Genomic DNA, 21,618 nt, shown 5'->3' on the forward strand with positions numbered 1-21,618 from the left:
ATTACACATAGTTTAACATATTGCTAACACGTATCGATCATGGCAACATAGTACACACATAACAAGTTTTAAATGTTATAAGTTTATCATACGGATGAAGCCCACATAAGTCTCGGCCCAACAGTTGTGCGATCAGCACATCCTTGTGCGATCCACAGCGTGTTGTGCGACCTGATAGGGCCCGTCCCAAACATAAACACCCGGCCCAACAATTAAACCGAACAACGACTTGTGCGATCAACTCTAATACCCAGCCCATGTCTACGGCCCAACCATTAAAATAGATAACCATCTTGTGCGGCCCGGTTAACCTTGTGCGACCCGGTTAACCTTGTGCGACCGAGTTGGGTTGTGCGATCCAGACAAGTCCAGCCCAATTAACCATCCGGCCCAAACAACAAACAACAATGTCACACCCCGATCTCCACGTGTCACCGGTGGGCCCGGTGTGGGGTACAGTGACGTGGTTGGCATCGTCATAGACAAACAACACAATATAATAATGCACAGCGGAAGCAGAAATAGATTCATTTCAACTTTTAAATAAAATGCAATAATAAATATCACAAGTAGTTGAAATGGATCCACAGGCGGATCAAATAAAAAATAAGATAAGATTGTTCAACAGTTTATTTGTCGTCCGAGCTTGCGAGACTATAGTGGACGCTCTTAGGAAACAGCCAGCCTAGTTCGTTTAGTACCTGCACTTAACCTTTTGGGAAAAATACGTCAGTTTACACTGGTAAATACAAATCAACTGACTCATTTTGAAAATGATTGAAAATTGATTTAAATGCACAAGGCATAAATATTTTTATTAACTTGGGATAATTATGCAATATAAACTTGTGAATGAATTACATGTTACTCGTACATTTGGTGGCCCGGGATCTGCTGTCCGGGCTAAAGATTAAATAACACACCACATTAAAGAGTTATACACGCCGGGTGTACGCCTACACCCCGTGCTCTGGTCGTGGCCATCTCGTAAGATAATGCCAAGGATATCCGGGACACGGTCAATAACCCCCCAAAGCCTAAAGTAAGAACAAGACTGTTTAAACGAGTCGCACAAACTATTCAAGACTGTACACCCATAGGGTGCAGGATTTGTGCGCTCGATCAAGCGGTATTTTAAATACCGTACCCCAAGCCCGTATAGGGAAAATAAGTCAAAATGTATTTACCTGAGCAAGTATGAATCACAAATGGTAAGTGTAGGTAGCTTTTACTGGGCCTCCTAATCTGGAACAAAGGTTTATAATAACCTATTAGATTCCTAACGGGTCTTTTATTTAAGCCTAAGCTTTGACCGGTTAGTTTAAGGACGATACGGTACAAGCGCACGATTAAGCGAAAGACCGGATAGAATGGGATTTAGACCCGACAAGTTTGAATACTTGTATAATATGGGTATACTAAATACATTCTGGATTTTGAGATAAAAATGATAACGTTTGACCCGTTTCGGTCAATTTACGCAAACTAGTTACGTAAACCGAACCGAACGCTAAAAGGGCGTTACGGGTAGCCAAAAGAGTCAAATGCAAGTTCCCTGAGATAATATGCTTTAAATATGATATAATATCAGTAAGTTATGTTCTATTATGCCCCAAACGATCTTAAACTCAATTTACGCCTTAGAAGGGCATTTTGGTCATTTAAAAGATTATAAAAGAGTCAAATTAGAAATCTGAGTTTCAGGTCTGGTTTATACAGAAAATATACTTAATTTAACATATTATAACAGTAGGGTATGACCCATATACCAAACTTATCATTTAAAATCAAACTATGCACCGTAGGGGTATTTTAGTAATTTCACAAGGGCTAAAAATGCCAAAACTGGAAATATGAGTTCAAATATTTATACTTACTGTTATTTTTTAAAAATACACTAAACACATCAGTAGGTATAAGTCTTATATGTTTAAAATGGGTATAACGCTTACTATGCGCTAAAAACGCTAAAAATGCGATTTAGAGCCGTTTCCGGGTTTTTAAAAGAAAGCTGAGATTTTTATATTTCCAGAATGCTCAAAATAATTTATTTAACATATAAAATCAGTAGAAAAAGGTTTCGGGTCAAAAGAATATATAAAACTCATTTTATGGCTTAAAAGGTCAAAACCGGCATTAACCGAATCGACTAAGCGATCTAAGATACGATCAGCCAAAAATTAAATAAAAATCATCAAAAATCCCAATATATTAAATAACATCAGTGGGTAAAAAGTTTTGTATCAAAACGTGGCCTGAAATAGGTTATACGCGAAATGCGCCGCTTATGTAATAATAAGATATAGTTTTACGATATCGGCCATAACTCAAATTCTGGACCACTAACTGATCTCAAATTTTCAGTGCAAGTTTATATATTAGAAATAAAGATTTCTACTCTTTCACTTTTCCAAAAATCATGTTTTATATCAAAAAGGGCAAAATAGTCAACTTTAAGCATAAATCGGAAACATGCAAATGAATCCGCTAAGTATAGACTCAAGTATCAAAAATTCCAGAAAGTTTAACCAAAATAAAAATGGTCAAAAATATACTCTAATACAGATCTCAAACATGCATGCACGGATCCGAATCGATAGTCTACGAAAAAGTCGTTTTATAAGACTTTCGGTTCCGATTCGTATTTATACTCAAGATTGTCGAGTTGATTATGATAAAACACATTCTTACATATGTTATAAGTTATTTATGACGATCAAACAGATTGCATGTCCTCTATATTACCATTTGAGCTATTTTTCGCAAAAACAACTTCTGTTGACTTTTTAAGAACGTCTTTGACTCGACAATTAGCATGCAATAAGTGGAAATCAGAGAATACCCTTTTGAGGGTTTGTTTCCCACATAAATACCAACATATCAGTGGTTTCAATTTGAGAAATGACTGAGTAAAACTCGTTTAATCGAAAAGTCAAACTACAAGAACAACGGTTTTGACTTTTGCTAATAATCAAGGCAAGAACGAATTAGAGACTGATATAGAAGCTTACAAAGGTCCTATTGAAGCTTAGTTAACACCTAGAGTCAGCCTTGTCGTTCAGATTTGCTCCAGAAGTGCCTTGAGAGTTCTTGAGAGTTGAGAGCTTCTTGATCACAATGCAAGTGCCAAAGAAAAGAGAGCTTTGATCCAATTTAAGGGGAAATTCAGAGGTGTAGCAAGCTTCTCAGTAGTCCTAGGCATGCAAGGGACTTAATTGGAGCATAAGAGAGGTGAAAACAGCTGTTTCCCATTCAAATTCGGACCCAAAACACAACAGTTCGCGAAAACTGCATCTGATAGGGGTTCGCGGCCCGCTTGGGTTTGTCCAGGCGGGTCGCCTGGCCTCTGCTGCTGTCAAACAACTTTCACACTTGGCAGATTTGGTCCCTGTTCTTGCACGCGATGTTTCGGCTACTTATTTTGACTCGTAAACCCCCAAACTTGGTTTTTAAGAACCTTGGGACATTTACCAACATGGTAATGTCCTCGGATAACTTTGCGCTCAACCGAAAAGCCATGAAATTCGACGTTGACGCTTTTAACCCCTCAAGTACGGTTTTGGCCATAACTTTCTCATACGTTATCGAAACTTCACGAAATTTTTACCACATATTCTAGTGAGTATATTTTAGCATTAAAAAGCTTCGGGTCTGCCAAAAGTTCACTCAGAGGTATAAATTCAACATGTTGACACTTTTGGCCCCTATAGTTTGTAATTCCTCACTTTTGGGCATTTTCCGCTTCGTATGATCCATGAACCATCCGTTTAAGGTTATGAACATTATGTAGGGTTATCATAGAGTCTATTTATCCATTGTTGACACTTTGGACCCTTACGTTCCATAGTTTTCACTGTTTGTCACTTTTAGTCCCTCTAAAGTTTGTTTTCACATACCGGAACCTTATGAAACGTGTCAATACATTATTGGACGAAATTTTTCGAGGTGCTACATCCTCACCCCCTTAAAAGAAATCTCGACCTCGAGATTTACTGAAACAAATGAGGATATTTCTCTTGCATCGTGGATTCCACTTCCCACGTGTATTCGGGACCTCTACGGGCATCCCATTTGACCTTAACAATAGGCATGTGCTTCCTTCGAAGCTTTTTCACCTGTCAATCCTCAATCGACAAAGGTTTTTCTACGAACTTCAAACTTTCATCTATGTGTATGTCTGTATGCGGTATAACCAGTGATTCGTCAGCGAAACACTTCTTCAAATTACAGATGTGGAACACATTATGAATAGCGCTAAGTTCTTCAGGCAAGTTTAACTTGTAAGCAACTGACCCGACACGTTCGATAATCTCGAAAGGTCCTATATATCTCGGGCTTAGCTTGCCTTTTTTTCCAAATCGCATCACACCCTTCCAGGGCGATACTTTAAGCAATACCTTATCACCTACATCAAAGTGAAAATCTTTGCGCTTAGGATCCGCATAACTTTTCTGCCTATCCCTGGCAGCTTTCAAACGATCGCGTATCTGCATGATCTTGTCTGTCGTCTCAAAAACGATATCTGGTCCTGACAACTGGACATCTCCAACTTCTGCCCAACAGATGGGCGATCTACACTTTCTACCGTATAAGGCCTCAAAAGGCGCAGCCTTTATGCTGGAATGGTAGCTATTGTTGTAGGAGAATTCAATTAGCGGTAGGTTCTTATCCCAACTACCACCCAAGTCGATCGCACATGCACGAAGCATGTCTTCCAAAGTTTGAATAGTACGCTCACTCTGACCATCGGTCTGAGGATGATAAGCCGTACTAAAATTCAAACGAGTGCCCAACGATTGTTAGAAACTCTTCCAAAAATGCGACGTATATCTAGTTTCTCTATCGGAGATAATAGATATAGGTATACCATGTAACGCTACAATCTTGTCGACGTATAATTGAGCTAACATATCGGAGCTATACGTCTCCTTGATGGGTAGAAAATGAGCTGACTTAGTCAGTCTATCTACTATGACCCATATGGTACCATTTCCATTTTTCGTCTTCGGCAACTTGGTGATGAAATCCATTGTCACCATTTCCCATTTCCACTTGGGAATTTCAGGTTGTTGAAGCAAACCTGACGGCTTCTGATGCTCAGCCTTGACTTGCGCACAAGTCAAGCATTTAGCTACATGCTCAGCTACTGACTTTTTCAAACCAATCCACCAGTAGTTTGCTTTCAAATCCTGGTACATCTTATCAGCTCCAGGATGAACGGAATATTTAGAGCTGTGGGCTTCCTGGAGGATAACATCCCGAAGTCCTCCATAAACTGGAACCCATATTCGTCCGTTTAGTCGTAGCATTCCATCTTTGTCGTAGGATAACTGCTCCTCAGTTACTCCTAACTTCTCTGCGGGATAGTTAGCTTCCAACACAGCTTCCTTCTGTGCAGCTAACACCCTTTCATTCAAATTATTTCTTATTTCAATGCGCTTGGCATTGATTCTGATTGGTTTCACCCTTTCCTTTCTGCTTAAGGCGTCGGCAACTACATTTGCCTTGCCTGGATGGTATCTTATCTCGCAGTCATAATCATTTAGAGTTTCCATCCATCGCCTTTGACGCATGTTCAATTCCTTCTGATTGAACAGATGCTGAAGACTCTTGTGATCCGAATAAATTATACACTTGGTTCCATACAAGTAATGTCTCCATAGCTTTAATGCAAATACAACCGCACCCAATTCCAAATCGTGGGTGGTGTAGTTCTTCTCATGCACCTTGAGCTGGCGAGAAGCGTAGGCAATGACTTTGCCTCTCTGCATGAGTACACAGCCCATACCAGTATGTGACGCATCACAATACACCACAAATTCTTCAATACCATCGGGCAATGTCAACACGGGCGCATTGCTCAACTTCTTCTTCAAAATGTCGAAGGATTCCTGCTGCTTAGGGCCCCAATCGAACTTAATCTTCTTACGAGTCAACGAAGTTAGAGGCGCAGCAATTCTTGAAAAGTTCTCAATAAATCGCCTATAATATCCTGCCAATCCGAGGAAGCTGCGAATCTCGGTAGGAGTCTTCGGCTCCTGCCAGTTCATGACTGCTTCTACTTTCGCGGGATCTACTTGGATACCACGCTCGCTTACTACATGTCCAAGGAACTGGACTTCTCGAAGCCAAAATTCACACTTCGAAAATTTGGCATAAAGTTTCTCCTGATGCAGAAGTTTGAGAATACAACGAAGGTGTTTCTCATGGCCAGCTTGGCTCTTCGAGTAGATAAGGATGTCGTCGATAAAGACGATAACGAATTTATCTAGATAGGGCTTGCAGACGCGATTCATGAGATCCATGAATGCGGCTGGTGCGTTAGTGAGCCCAAACGGCATCACTAGGAACTCGTAATGTCCATAACGAGTCCTAAACGCTGTCTTGTGCACATCTTCGTCTTTGACCTTCAGCTGATGATAACCTGACCTCAGGTCGATCTTGGAGAAATAGCTTGCTCCTTGCAACTGATCGAACAGATCGTCGATCCTGGGTAACGGGTACCTATTCTTGATAGTGACCTTGTTAAGCTCACGGTAATCAATGCACAGACGCATCGATCCATCCTTCTTTTTAACGAACAAGATTGGCGCTTCCCAAGGAGACGAGCTAGGTCTAATAAAACCTTTAGCTAACAAATCATCTGTCACGACCCCCGACCCCATCTAGCCGGAATCGGTGCCGTGAGCAGTCCAGTGGTACCGGTGATTATTTTGAAAAACATTGCAGCGGAAATTTCATCAGGACCGTGAGTTAGGAAAAATATCAGAGTTTAGAAACACTGGATTTTTTTTTATAAATGGATGGAATAAATTCCAAGTTTTACAAAGGTAGCTTTTAATGAAAACAATATTTCTTAAGTTGATTTAATTAATAAAATAAGCCACTTCTTGAAGTCTTTTAGTGCCGGATCCAATCCTTACTCCAATCTACTGTAATTACCTGAAACGCGTTTTAAAAGGATTTTGTCAGCGGGAAATACTGAGTGAGTTCATTCAGTTTTTAAGAAATGACCCATAGTTATAAATTACAGCATAAGAGCGATTACAATGGTTCATATCTTATTTTTATCTGGCTTTCTGTCACAATGGTGACAAGTCACAATGGTGACGATGGTCATACCACTATTAGGTCAATGAACTCTAATAGTGACGTTTCTCCCTAGTAGGTCAATGAACCTAACTGGGAGAAATAGTAATGTGCACAATACCCCACTAACCAATAAATCAAGATATCCACGACTTAGTCCCTGTAATTATAACACTTTGAAAATAATTTGGAGTATTGTAAAACAGTTGATAAAAAGAGAATGACTCACTAATCATCATGCAGGATTGAGTTAACAAACTTCTTGATTCTACTTTTCCCGATAATTAAGCATGTACTTTATTATTCTGGATCTTCTGATGATTTAATAGTTTGTTTGATTGTAAGGGTGTAGTTGGGAGTGTTTTTGGTGGTTTAACAGAATGGAATATGTATTGGTGTAAAACCCAAATCAAACCTTAACGAATTTCACAAAAACCGGGTTAATGATCAATATAGCTTTTACGATAACTCACGAGATCAAATTCTCCCAATAAATGACAAAGTGCAATACTTCAACTCATTTATCGTATTAACGACAAACGACAAAGTATAATACTTCAACTCATTTATCGAATTATCGACAAACGACAAAGTATAATGCTTCAACTTATTTATCGAATTATCGACAAACGACAAAGCATAACCCAATGTGGGCGGCACTTAGACATTCTTTGGATATATTGATTGCTCGGAAAATGAATCGTAATAGCGATCGAGTTATTACCCTGTTATTGTGGCAGAATTTCGAGATTAGGTGGGTTTTTGTAGTATTTCGACGATATCTCGTTGCCTGGATCGAATTTGCTCGTCGAACCAACGCAGGAAATCAAGTGCCAAACTCCTCTATTTATACTGGAAAAACGGCGCGCTCGCGTGTCACGACAGGTAAACCTGGTCCTGGCGCGTGGCGCGAGAGGTTGTAGATCCCAAAACGTATCCGGATCACAGTGGTTGGTTGTTTTAGTCCAAAACACCTATTGATTAAGTGTTTGAACTATGACTAGTCAAGAAATATCAAGAATGAAGATGAAGGTGAAGCTAATGGATTGAGGAATACAACTAGTGTTGTATTGAATCCAAACAGAATGATATAACAATAAACAACCTTGGAAATCAGATCAAAGCTCAATAAGAATGTAAACAACACTTGATTCCACCAAGAGCCAAAAGCTTAAATGTGTTACAATGCTTGGGGTATTTATACTAGCATCCTGACTAACCAGCAAATTTATAAATTTGCTGGAATCTTAACTACACTAGGTCAGGAATATTACTTCTAGATAATTACAAAACAACCCCCTAAACATTCAAAAGGCATACAAACTACAACTAAACTAATCCAGTACAAGTACCAACGATCTCACATGCTCTAACAATATCCCCCCTAGATCGTTGCGTGCTTGTCTTCTCATTCTTCCGTGGTGACCACTGGATCTTCTGTTGTAACCACTGGATCTTCTGTAGTTTGTTTTTCTGGCTCGATTGGATTTTCTTCTACAACGATCGTTTCTGGTGGTGTGACAATCTCCGTTGGTGCTACCGGAGGTTCCTGATTAATGACGGCTTCACTTGATTTTGGGTCCTCCTTAGTGGCCTCATATGTGGATGAGGCCGGAGGTGTTGGTGTGGCTTGAGAGTCGGTGGTGGATGGATCTACAGTTGAGGCAGAGCTTCCTTCCATGGTTTTCTCGTGTTTCTTTTTCCTTCGGCCTTCTTTCTTTTTCTGCTCTTTCTCTTTTCGCTTCTCTATTTTGTATACCATGTCGAGCATCTCCCTTTTCAATCTCCAGGCACGCTCCACTGCTCGCTGAAACAGTGCTGCCTCTTCAAGATTTGCATTTCCAGCTCCGACATTGATACGACTCGCATTCAGCATGGTGAGATCAGAGAGCCCGAACTGAAACACGTCCATAGGATCCAGTATTCGAATATCAACATTGTCGTTCGACCTTATTACAGCTTCACCGGTTTGACTATCGTAGAACCATTTCTTGAAATCCTTAAGAGCCACAGGGATTTCTTCCGGAAGCTTGACTCTGGTGACTACTTTAGCAGGGTTAATAACCCACGTCACCTTTCCCTTGCCTGTTACTGGATCAAAAGAAGTTTTGGACACTCGGCGTCTTGGGCGCTGTGGGGCATGCTTAGGGAAGTTCTTGTCGCATTCGCTCGTAATTAGACGTTCAAAGTCTCTTCCGATGCCTCTGTCGCCATGGTTTAGCAAATTCAGACGCCCAAGCTCTCTTAAATCCCACCTTGGGAGCGAGAAGAGATCAAATCCAGTTGCGAAATATTGTATCACACCACCCCGTCTCTTTACTATAAACATGCCCCTGAGGTTGTCATACATCCAGCTAATTATTTTCTCAGTCTCCTCAGATTTAACGACCTTTATCACTTGATGCAGATCAGGGAGCTTTTCTCGTTCTTTTCTGAACCACTCGGGATGTTCAGGAGCAAATGTCTTGCCGTCTTCTTGCTCATATAAGACCTCGTCTTCTAGCCCCCATTCAACAAAGGTTGGTGGCATGACTTCTCGATCTGCTTCCTCTTCTTCGCTTTCGTTTCCCTCCAATGCCTTGTCAACCGACTCTAATCTCTTTTTCTTCGCTTCGGCTTCCTTTTCTTTGCGAGCCGTTTCTTCTTGAATGAAAGCTTCAAAATCGAAGATCTCATCAAATGTAAACATCGGCTCAATGTTCGCTTTTTCACATATTCCCCGCATCATCCTGTAGAGCTTCTCCAAGCTGGCTTGCTGAAATCTGACAAACTTGGCTTGCTTGGCCATGTATTCCTTCATTTCCTTGTTCTTCTTTCTTTGATCTTTGAGTTTCTCTCTCAGAATGTTCGTATCATTAACTTGATTCTTTAAAAGACAAATTTCTTTCGCCACAGAAGGCCCGGTGTCTTTTATGAGCCGATCATACAGATCTTGAAATGGACGTAGCCTTTGTGGAACAACAGGTGGTTTTGAGATTCTTGTTGGTTTGACTGGGGAAACTTTTGATGTGCCTTCATCTGCTTCTGCCTCATCTGGATCAACAAGAATTTGATCAACGAAATCATTGAGGTTTTGAGTTTCTTCAGGAACTACTTCGGGCATCTCTGAAGAAGATATTTCTTTACGTTTCAGGCTCTTTTCTCTTTTCTCTTTCTCCTGCATTGCATGAATGGCTTTCAGATCTTGAATATGTTTACGTTGCTCTTCAGTTTGTGTCGCATTGATTGCAGAACTCATCAAACGTTCAGAACCTCCTGTTGTCTTTTTCTTCTTAGGAGGTTCTTCATCTGCAGGTTGCTTGCCCTTTCGTTTTTCTTTGCTACTTCCTTCTTTGGCGGCTGCGGCTGCTTTGACCCCTTCTTTGTACCTCTGATATGCAGCTTTCACGATGGGTAGTCTTTCAGCTCTGTACATCCAGTCGTGCAACAAAACCCATTCGTTGGTTTTGATTTCAGTATATTGTGTACTTGTGGGCACGTGGAATTTGTAGGTATTTCCGTCATTGGGGAGGTCTTTGTGCTGATCATTTATGAGCATCTGAATAAATCCCGGATACATCGCCCAAGTCGCTCCATTTGCATTTTCTCTCATATAATTGAAAATTAATCCAGAGAGATTGAATTTTTGATTTGTGCATAGGCTCAGCATAGCTGCAGACCATTCCAAATTTAAGCCATCAAACCCGCCTTTTCGATGCGCTAGACTTGTCGAAATTACATAAACAATAAACCTCCAATCCTGAGTTAGACCGTCCCTTTTAATCTCCTTCTTATATCTAAAATCCCCTGCGTATCCCATTCCTTTGAAACCGTCAAGAATATCGTCTTGACTCATGCTTTGTGGTTCATCACTGTTGTCTTTGAGCTTCAGAACTTTACGTACCCTTTCCTCTGTCACTTCAACTCTTTTATTGCGTACTGTTGAAGAGATTCCCGGTTTGTTGTTAATTGATTCCAGCTTTACGTTCTCCCAGAATTCTCGAATGTGAAGAGGGTAGACAGGAACGGAAGTCTCCACTGCATAACTGATTCTGCTATCGTGAACCCATCTAGATACGTCCTCGAAGTCGGTTGGAACTAGATTAAGATTTATACTCTGGTTATGCTTGAGGGTTTTATCCCATTCGAGCACTTTCACCATTCTGCACAGAAAACGAAGCAAGTTAGAGTGTGTGGATACCAGATAAACTATGTACGAGACTAGAATTTACATAAGATATATACAATTTAACCATGAAAAGAAATCAATTAAAGAAAATTTGAATATATACAACAACTTCGCTGCCAGATCAGATGATTTCTTCGCTAATGTTGGCCAAAGACACAGATTACCGGATAGATAAGTTAAATCCGCTAGCGAAGATAATGAAAACATGGTTCTGACACGGAACTGATTTGTTAGCGAAGATCACGATCTATCTCGCCAACCGAGCGAAATAGAGTATGTGGCTCGGTGCTTGAACTCGCGTTCAAGACTTGCGGTCTTCGCTGACTTCGCCAACACTTCTGATCTTGATAACTATCGAAAAATTCGCTATGTTCGCTGGTGGATCAGTCGTGATTTCAAGTGAATCTTCGCTAGCGAGCATAGCGAAGACAGCGTTTTATTACCGGAAAAGGTTGATCAGCGAAGATAGCGACTTTGATCACTATCCGAGCGAATTAAATCGCTCGCTGATTGCTCGAACTCGCGTTCGAGACTTTTGGGTTTCCCTTAAATTCGCTATCATCGCTGTATTCATCGCTGTGTTCATGTTTTTCTTGAAAAACCCTTTTCAAAACCCCCAACTTGTTCATGATTAATCGATTCCTCTTAAATCTTTTGATTAACTTACCCAAAATTGACTCGAATATTAACAACATTTACGGATGAGAACTAGAACATGATTAAAAACTTCCTAAAACTCAATAACAGATTCATCAGACAAATCCCACTAACTAACCCAAGACCTTCAAACAAATTCAACACAATGGTATCCATCATGAACGGCGATTTACACAGATAATCATCAAACCAATGAACTTTAAATTAACCCGACAAACATACCTGATATTCTTTGATTTGAAATGGACCTTGTGTTGATTGATGATATGAAAGTCAGTGTAAAAGAAAATGAAGAGAGGGAAATATCGGCGATGAAATGAAGAAGAAGAAGTAAAAATTTGAAATATGACGGTTAAAGAAGGTATATATGGGTACGGTCAAAAAGTAGCCAGCGAACATATAAGTTCGCTGGAATCTTAATTTCGCCGGCCCATTTATTATTTTCAAAAGGATTTTGGTTTTTGCTTGAAAATTTCAAACGTTCTCGAAAAACGTGCCCGTTTAAATTTGAAAGCTTGTTTACTTCAGAATATTTACAGTGATGGTAAAATTTGGGCCATTTTGACTCCGAACTTCAAATATCTTGCTCTGCGAGGATTCATTTAACTTAGAATTTCCTGATATGTCCGACACTTACCGAGCTTACCTGCAGAGGATCATACTGCCAACACTTGCCACATTCTTTATATATTATTACTATTATATTACTAACCAGGGCACAAGAAAAACTGTCAGTATGTTTGTCCGCTTAAATCCATGCATCCTTCTTTCAACATACCTTCGGAGAGCGTGTTTTATCATGTTTTTGGTAATTTTGACAAGTCTTCGATGGCCCCCACACAAGCTATTGAAAATAGAATCATTACGCCCTCGTGAGTCCCACATCAGGACATACCCCCGCGATCAGGGTATGCACAAAGATTCCTCATAACAGGTGAGTATATTGGGTTCATTCTCTTCAACAATAGATCGGAGATCAGGTCTGTACTTTCGTACAACAGAGATTCCAGGAACTATCGAGGGTTAAGATAGATGGTTCGGCTAACAGGTCAGTACCACCGTACAGCAGAGTTGCCTACTGATCTATCAGAGAGATTGGCCAAGGATGGCACTTATTATGGATTTTTGGCCAATAATGGCGCTTATTATACAAGGTTTGGCCCCTTTTTTTTTTTTTTTTTTTTTTTTTTAATAGGCACTTATTAATAAGAGAATATCATAGCATTGCGTCTAGGTCAGTACCACCGTACAGCAGAAGAGCAACTATGATATTCTCCGAATGATATCCCAATATAAAGACCCGAAATCTCAGATTTTGGCAATCCGTCAACGCAAGATTCAAGACCATTAAGTCATATGCCGCAACGTGTTACCCACTGAGGAGCGTAATGCCTGAGAAAAGCCAGAATTCTTGTGTAGACATTATGTTCGGCTCCCTACCAGCAGTTTACTCGTCGGTGTTGCTGAATCTACCGACACATCGTTGCTTGGTACCCTGATTGTATATTGTATTCTGTTCAAAGAAATGACAAAGTGTTAGCAATTTTCTATCACTTCCTCTAATAGGAGTCTGACATAAGCGTCGTCTGACATAAGCATCCTGTTTTAAGGATTTTCTGAATATCCCTCCTAAAATTTTCATTTTCGTAAGTCCATTTGCCCGAAAATAAAATTTTAAACAGAAAATCTTTTTGGTAGGCGACGTCTTTCAATGCACGTTTTATTATCAACAAGCAAAAACGTTATTATTATGAATTAAATTTTTTTTTTTAATCAACACAAGATTCATTTCCAATCAAGGAAATTAACCATTTCTAACCAGGTTACCAACTGGTTAAAACGGGTTTTGTCAAAAGCTTTCGTAAAGATGTCGGCACGTTGCTGTGTCGTATCCACTGGCACCACTTGAATGTAACCCTTTTCGTAAGCGTCTCGAATTGCATGAATGCGAATTTCGATGTGCTTGGTTCTGGAGTGGTGCACGGGATTCTTCACAATTCCCAGACAAGCCTCATTGTCGATGAATATCGGAGTCTTCATGATGTTGATTCCGTAATCCAACAACTGATTCTGTATCCAGAGAACTTGTGAACAGCAACTGTATGCCGCAGTGTATTCCGCTTGAGCTGTTGACGTGGACACTGTTGTTTGCTTCTTGCTTTGCCATGAAATCAGCCGGTTTCCCAGAAATTGGCATCCTCCTGAAACCGACCTGCGATCCACTTTGCAACCTGCATGATCGCTGTCAGAGTAAGCAATTAAGTCAAAATTACTATCTTTAGGATACCAAAGCCCTAGTTTTGGTGTTCCTTTCAGATAGCGGAAGATGCGCTTTACGGCAATCTCATGGGATTCCTTGGGATTTGTCTGGAAACGAGCGCAAAGACAAACTGCCCACATGATATCAGGTCTGCTTGCTGTCAGATACATCAAAGATCCGATCATTGAGCGATAGAAAGATTTGTTCACTGACTTTCCCTGAGGATCCAAAGTGAGCTCTGTTTGGGTGGCGAATGGCGTGCTTGCCACTTTGCAGTCATTCATGTTATATTTCGAGAGAATGTCCCGAATATACTTAGCTTGATGAATCAGAATTCCATCCTCCCTTTGCTTCACTTCTAAACCCAGAAAGAAATTCAGTTCTCCCATCATGCTCATTTCGAATTTTGCCTTCATGATCGATTCAAACTCTCTGCACAAGGCCTCATTGGTTGACCCGAATATGATATCGTCCACATAGATTTGGACTAGCATAACATCTTCCCCTACCTTCTTGGTGAAGAGTGTCATGTCAATCGTCCCTCTGGAATAACCACAATCCAGAAGGTATGTGGACAGAGTTTCATACCAGGCGCGTGGAGCTTGATGAAGGCCATAAAGTGCTTTATCCAATTTGAAATAACGGCCCGGAAAATGAGGATCTTCGAACCCTGGAGGTTGACACACGTAAACTTCTTCCTTGACTTTCCCGTACAGAAACGCACTTTTGACATCCATTTGAAAGACCTTGAAGTTTCTATAAGAGGCATACGCCAGGAATATTCTGATTGCTTCCAATCTTGCAACTGGAGCAAAAACCTCTTCGTAGTCAATCCCCTCTTCTTGTCGAAAACCCTGCACCACCAATCGAGCCTTGTTCTTGATAACCACCCCACGATCATCCATCTTGTTTCGAAAGACCCATTTAGTGCCGATAGGAAACTTTCCTTCAGGTAGATCTACAAGTTCCCACACTTTGAGTTTCCTGAATTGGGATAATTCTTCTTGCATTGCCTGAACCCAGCTGGAGTCTTGAATAGCGTCTTCGATGTCACGTGGAACTGATTGTGATAGAAAAGCTGCGAAGAGACCTTTGTTGATGCTTGCTGACTGCCCTCGAGTGCGTACTCCTTCTTCTACTGCGCCAATGACATTTTCAAGAGGATGATTTTTATTTGTCTTGTAACCTGCATTTGTCAGAGATTCGATTTGCTGCGGAAGGTTGGTGAAATGTTCGTCGACATAGATTATTGGTGGATCATCGTCTTGAGTTGGCTCATTCACATTTGCCTGTGAAGAAGAAGCACCATTTTCTTGGGTGTTCTCAGGCGAAGTGTGACCATTTGATTCATTTACAGCCATAATCGGATCAGCAGATGATGGAGATAATCGAGTGGTGAAAGGAGTGAAACCAATGTCAGACGAGTCAAACAAGGGTTCAACTTGAACGTCTTCGACTGGCTCAGGGTCAGACGCAGTTTCCGGAATTTCAAAGTTATTGAAGATCACACTCACATCATAGAACCAGTCAGGAGTGCTTCCAGTGTTGGTGTAATTTCCTTCTTGAAAGTCCACATAGTACGATTCGATCACCATCTTTGTTCGTTTGTTGTAAACACGGTAAGCCTTCTGAGTGGATGAATACCCCATGAAGTAGCAGATATCACCCACAGCTTCAAACTTGACGAGATTTTCTTGAGTGTTCAACAGAGTGCACGAACATCCGAATGGCCTGAAGAAATCTATAAGAGGCTTTCTTTTGAAGAGAAGCTCGTATGCTGTCTTTCCATGAGGTTTCACGATGAGCACCCTGTTCAGAACGTAGCATGCTGTATTAACTGCTTCAGCCCAGAAGATAATTGGAAGCTTGGAGTCCACCAGCATGGTTCTTGCAGCTTCAATCAACGTTCTGTTCTTGCGTTCAGCGACTCCATTTTGCTGAGGAGTTCTGGCTGCACTGTATTGAAGATGAATCCCTTTTTCTGCGCAGAATGATATGAATGTCTGATTTTTGAATTCAGACCCGTTGTCGCTTCTTATGGACTTCACTTTCCGTTTGATTACGTTCTCTATTAAGGGAATGAATGCTTTTAAGACTTCAGCAGTCTCGCTCTTTGCTTCAAGAAAATATACCCATGAAAATCGAGAGAAATCATCTGTTACAACCAAACAATAAGAGCTTTTAGCGAGACTTTTAACACTGATAGGACCAAAAAGATCCATGTGCAGTAACTGAAGTGGTGCAGAAATCGTGTTCACTGCTTTGGTCTTGTGAGGTTTCTTATGCTGTTTTCCCTGGGCGCATGCAATACATTTTTCAGAAAATGGAAATTCTTTAATCGGAAGACCTCTAACTAAGTTTAACTTAGATAGTTTATTCATATTTTTGAAATTGACATGGCCCAGTCGTCTATGCCAAAGCAGTGACTCCGATTCTGAAGCTTTAGAGATAAGGCATGTTAGATTGTCATTTGTCTTGGCATTCTTCATGTTGAGCACATATGTGTTGTTCTGTCTTGGAGCAGTAAGCATGATCATTTCTGCAGGAACAACATAACCCGGCTTCAGGAACAGGCATTCCATGTCATTGAACAGCACTGAGATTCCTTTATCACACACTTGAGAGACGCTCATGAGATTATAGCATAACTCTGGAACATAGTTGACATTTTCCAGCGTGAGAGCTTCGGATACTACATCGCCTACTCCAACAATCTTCCCTCCCTTTTCGTCTCCGGCAAAGGACACGAAGTCGCCATCAATAAAGCGGAAGTTCTTCAATAGTTCTTTTAACCCCGTCATGTGTCTTGAGCATCCGCTGTCGACGTGCCAGATGTATTCCATGAGCATTCGAAGCCATTTCTGGAGCTTATTCTGATATATACAAATATACAAATATACAGATTAGTTTGATTTAGGAACCCAAATCTGTTTCATTTCAAATCTATCGTGGTTTTGACCCACTTTGACCTCTTTTTGTTTCCAAAGATACGCAGTTGAATCAACCAGATTTTTAACAAATTTCTTAAGATAATTTAGTTGCTGCGTGACGTTTGTAATAAAATCATGTTCTAGTTTAGGAAACTTTTTGGTTTTACAATGTTTCGCTGTATGTCCTAAATGACCACAGCGAAAACATCTTTTATGTCTGGGTCTTTTGGTGTGAGAAGATGATGTATGTGATGAGAATCTTGAGCTTTTTGCTTTCTTCATTTTCTTGTCCACTCTGCTTTCATCTTCGGGAAATTCTTCATCACTGTCTGAATCGAGTGAGCTTTCAGACGTGTTGTCCTTGCTTGAATTTTGTTCTTCACTTGCTTCACAACTTGAACATTCGAAGCTTTCATCACTTGTTGCTTGATCTTCAGTTGAGATTTCTGAATGCGAACTTTCTGATGTCTGTTCGTCTTCTGTGGTAATGGCGCTTGATTCTACAGTATCTTGATCTTCAGTAGCTTTCTTTTCTGATTCTGTCATACCTGTTCTGGAAGGAATAAATTCGGGAATTTCCTTTGTAAGGAATTTTCCAAAGCTATTCCTTTTTAATTCTGGCACAAATACAGGAGATTCACAAGCAACATTATCATCACGACACGCATAATTCAAACCATGACATTCAGACACATAAGGTTCATGATCACGGGTCTCAAATGTAGGCACATGGCCTTTACAGTCATCCACAGATTTAGTTTTAGGCGCTTGGCCATTACAGTTATCCATCCTACTTAAACTATTACATTCATCCTTAACATTGTTTTTAGAACAATTCTAGACGAACCAGTTAACGGTGGAATAACTGTCGCCTGAATAACCAATTCCTATTTTTGACCCTCCGCAGTCTCCATCATCATCGCACACATCTTCTTTACACTCAATGGAATCTGCATTGCTTTTAGAACAGTTAGCAGTTGTCTCATTTTCATAAAATTCATTTTGTTCAACTGAGGCCTTTTCATTTATGAGATCATTTTCGGGATGAGGAGTAGGCATAGGCACGTAGTTTTTGCTGTGAGGCGGAAAGAAAAGTTTTCTTTCATTTCCGTGCCTATCCTTATAACCAATCCCGTCTTTCACAAACGTTGGTCGTTGGCAATTTTTGATGTCAGTAAAGGCCTTTTGACTGACATTCCATTTATCTATTATAATCTGGAGTTTGTTCTTTTCATTTAACGCTTTTTCTAACCTTTCAGTAAGATCATTTATGATAAAATCTTTTCTAAACACAAATTCTTTAAGAGTTTGCATTTCAGCCAAAGTTGAGTTCAACTTTCTCTGATATGCAGCCTCATTTTGTTTAAGCTCATTATTAATTTTTAAAGCTTTGTCCTTTTGCCTTTCAAACTCCAGATTTAGGAATTTATAATGTGCCACGACATCAACGCATGCTTCGGAGCATAACTTCTCCTTGAAACTAAGTGGAATACTATTTACCAAGTCTTTGTCAGCCTTCTCTTTTGATGCATCTGCTTTCATGGCTGTAGCTTGAACTTTATCCTTTCCTTTCTCAGCATCTTTTTCAGCTTTATCACCAGACTCCACTGAAGGCAGAATACCTTTCAATCCCTGGTCAGCATCATTGTTTCCAGTTGGGATTCCCGTTGTCTGCTTCTCAAAGTGCTTTGCAGATGATTCACTAGAGATTTTGGCCATCAGGGCTTTGTTGACTGGTTCCTTAGCTTCAGTGATCTCTTCGCTCCAGTCATAGTCTTCAACAACCAAAGCCTTTGGCGTGCTGGGAGAAGCGTTGCTTTTGTTCTCTTCGGCAGTGATCTGTTTAGCAGCAGGAGTAGCTTCACTGTTTCCCTCTTTCAACATCGGACAGTCACGCTTGAAGTGTCCAAGATTCTTACAGTTGTAGCACCTCAGCTTAGACTTGTCAAAACCAGCTTTTCCAAGACCTAATCGCTTGCCTGTCTTGTCTTGAAACTTCTTCAATCTCAGAGTGATCATGGCCATTTGCCATTTCAGATCCATTTCTTCCATATCATCTGGATCAACCTGATACATGTCTTCGGCAGTAAACATCTCCTTCTTCAATTCCCCAGACATTAGGGCTTCATAGCTGCTTAGGAAAGTGTTGAAGAGTGCCACATTCTCGGTTGAAACTTTCAGTGCTTGAGTATCGACAGTGATCGTTTTCTCAACAAGTTGTGGGGCTTTAGATGCGCTTGCGGAAGCATTTGCATAAATTAGATCAGAAGCTTGTGGAGTAATGCCCCCTGAAGCGAGAAACGCTACATTCTTCAGTCCTGCTGAAGGTTGAGTTGCTTTAGGTTGATATCCAGCAGTGTTCATCTCTCTCTTGTTTACGTCCATTTCAAATGCCCTTAGAGTGTTGATCAGATCTGACAGAGTAACAGGATTAGGATTGTTGAGGAATTCCTTCTTGATCATCATACACTGCAGGCTCCATTCCTTGGGGAGCGAGTCAAGCAATTTCTTTATTGCAGCACGATTGGTTACAGGATTTCCAGCTTTCTTCATTTTGGTCATCATGTTTAGGAAGCGGCTAATGTGATCAGACAGGCTCTCTCCACGGACTCCGCAAAACATGTCGTATTGCTTTTGCACCATATCTCTCTTGCTTTCGATCAGTTCTTCATTTCCCTCATAGTACTCGATCAATGCATTCCAGAGTGCATTAGCAGTTCGGTGTTCTTCAAACATGTTGCAGTCGTTTGTTGATAAAGCCATGGTTAGAGCGGCGTGTGCACGACGATCACGTTGAATGAGGGCCTTGTCTTCGTCAGTGAAGGTGGTAGCATCGTTGTTAGGAACCACCGCATCTCCTCTAACTACCGTAGGAACGTGAGGTCCGGCCGTAACGGAGAGCCACAGATTGTAATCCGCGTACTCGAAGAACGATTGAATGCGAGTTTTCCAAGTGCTAAAATCTTCCGCTCCTTTCAACTTTGGTGGGCGAGTTGTGGTTCCAGTTTCAAGTTCCGCTTGAGCGATTGGACTTAGTTGATTTAGCGACATTTTTCTTTGTTTTTGACAAACGTGTGCTGAAACAGGCTTAAATTCGCTGACAGATCTTTAATTTCGCCGGCGAACGATGTTGACTGATGATCTCCGCTAACTTGTTCGCTATCTTCGCTGACACGATGTTGGATCCTGCACGAACACCAATTTATCTTCGCTGACAAATCAAACACCAAACGAAGTTAGGTTATAATTGCCGGAAACCGTGATAGGAACGCTGTGATTCGCTAGCACGGTTCTCGAAGTCGCCTTCGATAAATTCGCTAATGGGTCAAATGATACTGTTTCGCTGATGATCAGCAAATTCGCTCGAACGTTAGTCGGCTAATTTGCTGATTATGCGACGGAACACTCAGCGATTCAGACAATATCGCTATGTTCGCTACGTTCAAAATATATATTCGTTGTATTCAAAATTATCTTCGTTGTATTCAAAATTATCTTCGCTGTATTCAAAAACTCATCGCTGTATTCAAGTTATCTTCGCTAACCAGAGGGTTTATCACGAACTAAAACCCTCTAATCATTCAAAAACAGCCCAAAAACCATGTTTTGATGCACCAAAATGACCAAAATGACTCCTTAACCAAGTATTAACAACAACCTGTCAATTAAACACACCAAATCAATCCATTTTAAGCCCAAAAATTTGAAAAACCTTGAAACTTTGAAAAACCTTCAAAACAATGAAAAATCTTAACAAGAACACAACAACCAAGAGCACAAAGGCTCTGATACCAAATTGTAGATCCCAAAACGTATCCGGATCACAGTGGTTGGTTGTTTTAGTCCAAAACACCTATTGATTAAGTGTTTGAACTATGACTAGTCAAGAAATATCAAGAATGAAGATGAAGGTGAAGCTAATGGATTGAGGAATACAACTAGTGTTGTATTGAATCCAAACAGAATGATATAACAATAAACAACCTTGGAAATCAGATCAAAGCTCAATAAGAATGTAAACAACACTTGATTCCACCAAGAGCCAAAAGCTTAAATGTGTTACAATGCTTGGGGTATTTATACTAGCATCCTGACTAACCAGCAAATTTATAAATTTGCTGGAATCTTAACTACACTAGGTCAGGAATATTACTTCTAGATAATTACAAAACAACCCCCTAAACATTCAAAAGGCATACAAACTACAACTAAACTAATCCAGTACAAGTACCAACGATCTCACATGCTCTAACAGAGGTCACTTTTAATATGAGGTAGCCACGCGTCCCAGTAGCTTGGGTGAGTCGACGGTTCGTTAAAATTCAATTTCTATCGAAAACAGTTTGGATAATACTAACTAGGAAATACCCCCCCTGAGTTTTAGGGGCCCTGATCCTGATTCCGATTGTTCTGAAAATTTTAGGGGTCATGCAGTATCACTTGGGGGTCTCAATTAGGGTTTCCTATTGGACAAAATATAATAAGAAATAATAGTTTTGGTGAGAGTTGTTACA

The 21,618-nt window shown here is 40.5% G+C and overlaps 1 protein-coding gene across 1 annotated transcript; it reads right to left on the bottom strand.

Moving 5' to 3' along the window:
- Positions 1-17,943: 17,943 nt before the first annotated feature.
- Positions 17,944-21,354, bottom strand: LOC118482060. The gene is made up of 2 exons (XM_035977512.1): positions 18,605-21,354; positions 17,944-18,054 (listed from the first exon to the last, which is right to left on the bottom strand). The coding sequence occupies exons 1-2, from the start codon at positions 20,153-20,155 to the stop codon at positions 17,992-17,994; spliced, it is 1,614 nt and encodes a 537-aa protein (XP_035833405.1). The 5' UTR covers positions 20,156-21,354; the 3' UTR covers positions 17,944-17,991.
- Positions 21,355-21,618: the final 264 nt, after the last annotated feature.

The sequence above is a fragment of the Helianthus annuus genome, chromosome 9, assembly GCF_002127325.2.
Source record: "Helianthus annuus cultivar XRQ/B chromosome 9, HanXRQr2.0-SUNRISE, whole genome shotgun sequence".
In the NCBI taxonomy this organism is placed as follows: domain Eukaryota; kingdom Viridiplantae; phylum Streptophyta; class Magnoliopsida; order Asterales; family Asteraceae; genus Helianthus; species Helianthus annuus.

What these genes read in the sequence shown, in the direction of transcription:
- LOC118482060 (XM_035977512.1), bottom strand. Translation starts at nt 20,155, where the DNA reads ATGTCGCTAAATCAACTAAGTCCAATCGCTCAAGCGGAACTTGAAACT. An exon ending in AGAAGGCTGACAAAGACTTG is followed by an intron (nt 18,055 to 18,604) that starts GTAAATAGTATT and finishes AAAGCAATGCAG; the next exon opens with ATTCCATTGAGTGTAAAGAA.